The following is an 8,136-nucleotide window of genomic DNA, read 5'->3' on the forward strand; positions in this document are numbered from 1 at the left end:
TTCAGTTGGTTAAGCTCCAACTTTGGCTCAGGTCATGATCTAGCAGGTTTGTGAGTTTGAGCCCTGCATTGGGCACTGTGCTGACAGCTCAGAGCCTGGAGCCTGCTTGGGATTCTGTGTTTCCCTCTCTGTCTGCCCCCCCCCCCCCCAGGGCTCTGTCTCTCAAAAATGAGTAAAACGTTAAAAACAGTTTTTTAAATAAAAAAAGAATAAAAATAGAATTACCCTATGACCCAGCATTAGCATTACTAGGAATTTATCCAAAGGATACAGGAGTGCTGATTCATAGGGACACATGGACCCCAGTGTTTATAGCAGCGCTATCAACAATAGCTATTATGGAAAGAGCCCAAATGTCCATCAACTGATGGATGGATAAAGAAGATGTGGTTTATATATATAATGGAATACTACTTGGCAATGAGAAAGAATGAAATCATGCCATTTGCAGCAATGTGGATGGAACTGGAAGTATTATGCTGAGTTAAATAAGTCAGTCAGAGAAAGACAGATATATGTTTTCATTCATATGTGGAATTTGAGAAGCTTAACAGAAGACCATGGGGGAAATGAAGGGGAAAAAATAGTTTCAAACAGAGAGGGAAGCAAACCATAAGAGACTCTTAAATACAGAGAACAAACAGAGGGTTGATGGGGGGGTGGAGGGGAGGGGAAAATGAGTGATGGACATTGAGGACGGCACCTATTGGGATGAACACTGGGTGTTGTATGTAAGTGATGAATCATGGGAATCTACTCCTGAAGCCAAGAGCACACTGTATACACTGTACATTAACTAACTTGATAATAAATTATACTTAAAAATAAGATAAAAACACAACAGAAAACAAACAAGCAAAAAGAAGAAAAACTTCAGAAAATTAAGTTGAAAAACACTGTTGACATTAAATAAAAAATAAATATACTCAGGATTAAATCTAATAGATTATGTGCAAGAGCTCTGGAAAGTTTATACTACCTGATTTTAAGACTTCATATAAAAATACAGTAACTGACATAAGATAAACATATAGTTATATGGAACAGAATAGAGAGTCCAAAAATAAGCTAGCATGTACAGAATTAATTGATTTTCACAAAACATTGTCAAAGCAATAATGGAGAAAGGAAAGTTTATTTCAACAAAAGGAGCTAGAATAAGTGGATAGTCATATGGATAAAAATGAATCTCAGCTTGTAAGTCACATCACATAAAAATTAGTTTGAGATAAATCCTATACCTAAAGGTAAGAGTAAAAAATATAAGTCTTCTAGAAGAAACTGGAGCATATTTTTGAAGACTTGGGTTTAACAAAGATTTCATAGTTAACATCAGTCTTAAATTAAATATCAATAAACAAACATCAAATATTTAGAAGAAAATATAGTTGAATATTTTTGTGACCTTGAGGCATGCAATTATTAAAGGAAACAGAAAAATCTTTTTTTCATAAATAAAAGCTATATGAACACAAATATTTAAATTATGAAGTGCTGTTAATGAGAAGAACTTTAGTATAAATGCAAAGACAAGAATACATTTGCAAAAGATATAAGTTAGGATTATTGCTTACAATACATAATGAACTTCTACAAATTGAAAATAGAGTCAATGGAAAGTGAGCCAAATTTCAACCAAAAGAAAGATGTGGTGAATAAATATGTGGAGTGATAATCAGCTTATTATCATTTTGCAATGCCAAGGAAACCCGCAATGAGATAACATTCTACAGTCATTTAATTTGCAAAAATGAAGAAATTTGGGACTAGTATGTGATGTAGAAGATATGATTCAATGGGATGTATGTTGTATTGCTGTGGGAAGTGTATATTAGTACAACTACTTTGGAAAATAATTTGGCCTTATCTAGTAATCTTGAAGATTCACATAACCTCAATTCATAGTTTCAACTCCTAGATCCATACTCAGCAATGGTGGGCATGTGTACATCTGGAATTGTGTACCAGTCTTTGTAACAGACTTTCAGTAATACTGAAAATGTGCAAATACCCATAAATCTGTCAACAACATCAGCTGTGAAGCACCAGCGGGAGCACTGCCTGAGCCCAAAGAATGTACCTCAATACACAGGAGCTGTAGACTTGAATACTGGAGTTCTAGAACAAGCAGTTCCAGAGAGAGAAGGTGAGCATTTTAGTTATTCTGTGATGGGAAATAATTCACAAAGAATGTCTGAGAAGGTAGATTTCTCTAGTAACTTGAAAACAGATTCTTAAAAATTTTGGTGAAAATTTTATCTCAAGTTTGAAATCTTGTATTTTTTTTTTTTAGTTATTAGAAATATGGCTGCCATTTATTATTCATTTGTTCATTCCTTCATTATTTCTCGTGGGTCAATTTAATTCTCAAAACAATGATATGTAGTCCTTTTTTGAAGATAAGAAAAATTGAGTCTGAGGACGGTAAATAAGTTATTTCAAGGTAGGAAAACATATTCCTGGTACTGCTTAGATTGGAGGCTGAGTCTGTGTTTATGTGATGTCTAGGTGCTTTAAGTTGTCTTTGCTCCTCTTTAAAAAAATTTTTTTTAAAGTTTATTTCTTTATTTGGAGAGAGAGAGAGGTGGGGGGGGGAGAGAGAGAGGGGGGGGGGGAGAGAGAGAGAGAGAGAGAGAGAGAGAGAGAGAGAGAGTTCTAAGCAGACTCCAAGCTATCAGTGCAGAACTGATGTGGGGCTCAATCCCACGAACTGTGAGATCATGACCTGAGAGGAAATCAAGTCAGACACTTAACCAACTGAGCCACCCAGGCGCCCCATCCTTTTTCAGTCAGTTATAACTGTTTTTTTTTCAGTTGCTCAAAGCATTTTTACTATTCTGCTTGAGTAATTTCCACCTACTTGATCATGACAATGAAAGCATACAGTCAATTTGTCTTATACATTTGGAAAAGTATAATTGATTGTACAGAACCACAAATACTCTCGCTGAGATCTTGTTCATTGTTCATGTTCACCAAATGATATAGTCTGGCCCAATCTTCTCTCTTATGTATCTAGTCTAGACCTTGGGTAATATTTTTCTGGCTTCAACTTCAACATCACTTCCTTGAGAATACCTTCCCTGGGCATTCCACCTCCATCCAGTTTAAAGCATGTTCCCATTACACAGGCATATGGCACTGTGTTCTTTTTTATAATGCTCACCACTCTCTCCCTCTCTTCATTTTTTAATAGTTGAATTCTTGCATATGAGAGCAGATACACTAGCTGGGCTGTGAAGGCAGATTTGCCTTCTGCCACTACTCACATCTGATCCTGTGTAAATTACCTATACTCATAATACCTCAGTTTCCTCATTTGTAGAATGAAAATAATAATAGTACCCATCACAAAGGGTACCTTGTATAATGTGTTGGATACAGGACCTGGCATATAGCATTCAATAGTTAGTTACTGTCATTATTATTATTGAACAATACTGTGCCTGGTATATTTTAGATGTTCCACGAACATTTACTGGACAAAAAACAAACAAACAAACAAACAAAAAAACAAAAAAGGAAATGTAGAATCCAGCCTCTGCCTGTAGCCTGATAATTATCCTATTCCTGTAGATGAATTCTAACCCTTGTCAAAAATGTCCTTCTGTAGTCAGAGGGACTATAGGAGGAAGGGGGAAGCATTTAGCTGCTGTTTTGGCAAGGACTCCTAAAATTAACTACTCTTCCCTTGGGGAAATAGCGTAGAGGTTGAGTCACTACTTAAATCAAACTGGTGCCTGTCTTGTGAGAACTGAAGGAATTGAGAAGCAGGGCATTTCTGAGAGTGAACCACAAAGGCAGTGCCTCTCCCTGACTACATCTGTGGTTAGCCACAGGGAGCTGGTGAAATGATGTGAGAAAGTGGATGCGTCCCAAAGACCAAAGTATGTGTGGCTCAGCACTGAGTATAGATGCTCTGAAAAAAAGGCTCAGAAGACTAGGCTTCAAGAGATTCCTCATTTCAGAGACTTCTAGTCAACTGCTGATGTTTTGGTAATTGGATTTACTTTTCTGGCTTTAAAAATGGCTGCCATGTTCTTAGGGCCTGTAAGTCTCACACCAAGTTCTATAGAAAAAACTTAAACCCTAAAGATAGATTTATGTGAATCCCACAGAAATAGAAATGTGCTAAGCTGCTGAAAATCTCCTCTCCAAAATCCAAATTCCTAATTCCTCTCAAATACAAAGTGGGTGTGTCTACTATCTGAGATAGTTTGTTTTCTGAACAAGTCAGGCCATGGGGAGAAATCCCAGTCATGCACTACATGGGGAGGGTTGGTATGTAAGAGAAGCACATTTTCTTCTTTTTGATTTTACTTCAAGATTTTCTTTTCTGATAACACTGTGCTTGTTTGTTCGTTTTTTCAAGCAGTAAATTTACATAATTAACATGACCATTACTATGGTTTCTTACACCTCTGATTGAAGAAAGCCCTTCAGTTTAAGTATTGTTGAGTCTGCAAAGGACCAACTCTTGACAAGACTGTAGTTTATAACCCTCAGTACTGAGTTAGGCAAAAATGACTTTTTTTTTTCTGACCAGTTTGTATGTCAGGACTTACAGATTTGTTGGCATTTTTCTCTGATGTTGATCCTAAGGGCCATAATCAGCAGATGAGTTTGATAAAAAGTTCAGATTTCAAGTGCAGTTCTTGTTGGAAATATTACAATATACTTACCAAAGTCCTTCTTAGATGACTTTGTAATGTGTACACTTTTCTCCTCTTGCCTTTTTTCCTCTTTTCCTTTTTGGTTTTATATTTTCTCCTCTTTATTTCTCTTCCCTTTCTCTCTCTGCTTCCCCTTTGTTGCTTTCTCTCAAATGCTTTATAATACCTAATATTAGCGACCACTGTGGGTATAAAGTTGAATAGGTCCTAAGACAAGTAAGACACAACAGTGTACAAGGTATTTATTTCAATAGTGAACAAGGTTTACATAAAGTTTCCTATTTCCTGGAAAAATCCATACTTGGTTGTAGAGTCAAGTTTGAGAGGAGTACATTATTTTAAGCTTAGAATATATCTTTAGCAAATCAATTAGTGAATAGACAATAAAACCCACAAATAAAGCAAGCCAACTAAACCAATGGTTGAAAATTTGTGTTAAAATTTCTTCTAATCACTTGCTTTAAAATTTTTCTTTTTTAAATATGATGGCCTTTCTTTTTGACACTTATCATGGTTTTGCTTAGTCTCCTGTTTCCTCTCACTTGGTTAGCTTACATTTTCAGAATCTTTGCCCTTTAGAGACGTTCAGAGACAATTTTGAAAGTTTTCTTTAGTGATACTCCCACGAGAACAATAAAACAATATTAACAACAATAGTAAATTTGAACTGATTGTATCTTCACAACACTCCTAAATATAGGTATATTTATTCCCTGCTTTAACAGATGAAAAAACTGAAGCACAGAGAGATGAAATAAATTGATGTTATGTAGTTAATAGGGGTGAATTCCAGTTTCCAATCTAAGTCTTTGGATTTTATTTCATTTCATTTTATTTTTTTATTTGAGAGAGAGAGAACATGAGTAGGGGATAGGGGCAGAGGGAGAGGGAGAAGGAGGGAGGGAAGAAGGGAGGTAGAGACAGAGAGAGAGAGAGAGAGACAGAGAGAGAGAGAGAGAGAGAGAGAGAGAGAGAGAGAGGATCTTAAGTAGGCTCCATGCTCTGTACAGAGCCTGATGTGGGGCTCGATCCCATGGCCTTGAGATGACAGCCTGAGCTGAAATCAAGAGTTGGATGCTCAACAAGCTGAGCCACCCAGATACCCCTATGTCTGGATTTTAAACCCATTTCTCTTGGCTCTTTAATGCATTTCTACTTTGTCCTTTCTCCTTTATTTCTCCCTCTCTTTCTTTTGCCTCTCTTTTTTTTCCTTCTGCCTCTCTCAGTGAATGCTTTATGAGTGTTTACTTTTTAGCCAGCATTGGGAGTACAAAAATGAATAAGATTAAAATTGTGAATTAATGCATTTTTGCCTTCAAAGACAATTTGCCTGTTGAAGAATGAGAGAAGAGTATGAGACGATGTGGCTAGTGCTGTAATGACCATTTACTAGCTTCTCTGAGATTGGGAGAAGGTAGCAATGCCATTTTTAGTCTTGAGGAAGCTGAAAAGTTTCCAGACAGGTAAAGTAGGATAAAGTATGGCTTGTGAAAGAATCTTTACGTGTCTTTGAGTCTTTTTTTGTAAACTCAATTAGAACAAATTGGATTTTCACTGGTAAACGGGTGCAGCCATTTTGGGGATAAAATACTTACATCTTTGGGTATTTTGAATGTGCCTCATGTATGGCTACATCATGGATTGGCTTTTCCAAATTAATGCATGGTATTTTTCTTTTCTGATTTTAAAGGTTACACAATCTTGTAGAAAATTAAAACAAATCAGGAAATCATAAAGAACAAAAAATACCACCTATATTGTCACTTGTAAGAATATATAAAGTGAAATAATTGATATGGTCTTGTGCTTGTTTTTGCCTTCTGTAAAACTAGAAAAAATAAGGCATTCCATGAATATTTATTCATTAGAAGAAGGCATCATTATTGAGGATGACTTTGAGTATGAGTATGACTTTCTTTTCAGGGAAGTCACTTGTCACCTGAACTGAACTGATGAAGAAGATGAATAATGTGACAGAATTCATCCTCCTGGGCTTGACTCAAAACGTGGAACTTCAGAAATTCTCCTTTTTTGTGTTTTTAATTGTCTACTTGGTCACCTTGGCGGGCAACTTGCTCATCATGATCACCATCAGTACCAGTAGTGCCCTCGAAACCCCCATGTACTTCTTCCTGTCTTACTTGGCCCTTATAGATGGCTGTTGTTCTTCCTCCATGACCCCTAAAATGCTCGCTGACACTCTTACTGTGAGAAAAATCATCTCTTTTACGGGATGTATGACTCAAGTCTTTGCTGAACATTTTTTTGGTGCTGCTGAGATTATCCTTCTCACAGTAATGGCCTATGACCGTTATGTGGCCATCTGCAAACCCTTGCATTACACAACCATCATGAGTCACCAGGCGTGTGGCCTCCTTGTAGGAGTGGCCTGGGCTGGAGCCTTTGTCCATGCAACCATTCAGATCCTCTTCACAGTCTGGCTGCCTTTCTGTGGCCCCAATGTCATAGATCATTTCATGTGTGATTTGTACCCTTTATTGAAACTTGTTTGCATGGACACTCATACCCTTGGTCTCTTTGTTGCTGCCAATAGTGGGTTCATCTGTTTGTTAAACTTCCTTCTTTTGGTGGTTTCCTATGTGGTCATCTTGCTCTCCCTAAAGACCTATAGCTTGGAGGGGAGACGCAAAGCCCTCTCTACCTGCGTCTCTCACATCACCGTGGTCATTTTCTTCTTTGTGCCCTGCTTATTTGTATATCTGCGCCCAGTGATCACCTTTTCCATTGATAAAGCTGTGGCTGTGTTTTATACCATGATAACTCCTATGTTAAACCCTTTAATCTATACGTTGAGAAATTCAGAGGTGAAAAGTGCCATAAAGAAGCTCCGGATCAAAAGGTGACTTCAATGGAAAAATAATCACAACAGCATAAAATCACTTCATATCTTATTTTATTTTATTTTATTTTATTTTATTTTATTTTATTCATTTCATTTTTTTTAACGTTTATTTATTTTTGAGACAGAGAGAGACAGAGCATGAACGGGGGAGGGGCAGAGAGAGGGAGACACAGAATCTGAAACAGGCTCCAGGCTCTGAGCTGTCAGCACAGAGCCCGATGCAGGGCTGGAACTCACGGACCGTGAAATCATGACCTGAGCGGAAGTTGGCCGCTTAACCAACTGAGCCACTCAGGCACCCCATAAAATCACTTCATATTTTAAATGACAAAAAGAAAATAATATAATTTCTATGGTTCAGGGCCAAGTGGACATTATATATAAAAGTATGTTGATGTTGGCACATAAGTCCTAAGAGGAAAGGCCCAGGCAGGAAATCATTTATCATTTAAAAATATCCCATTTAGGGTCGCCTGGGTGGCTCAGTCAGTTTAGCGTCCGACTTCAGCTCAAGTCATGATCTCATGGTTTGTGGGTTCAAGCCCTGCATCGGGCTCTGTTCTGACAGCTCAGAGCCTGGAGACTGCTTTGAATTCTGTG

General features: G+C 37.4%; 1 protein-coding gene across 1 annotated transcript; it reads left to right on the forward strand.

Annotated features, from left to right (window-relative positions):
* The first annotated feature begins 6,625 nt into the window (after nt 1-6,625).
* On the forward strand, nt 6,626-7,537 carry LOC122482711 (olfactory receptor 4C12-like). The gene has a single exon (XM_043579010.1). The coding sequence runs from the start codon at nt 6,626-6,628 to the stop codon at nt 7,535-7,537; it is 912 nt and encodes a 303-aa protein (XP_043434945.1).
* Nucleotides 7,538-8,136: the final 599 nt, after the last annotated feature.

The sequence above is a fragment of the Prionailurus bengalensis genome, chromosome D1 (assembly GCF_016509475.1).
Source record: "Prionailurus bengalensis isolate Pbe53 chromosome D1, Fcat_Pben_1.1_paternal_pri, whole genome shotgun sequence".
Taxonomy (NCBI): Eukaryota; Metazoa; Chordata; class Mammalia; order Carnivora; family Felidae; genus Prionailurus; species Prionailurus bengalensis.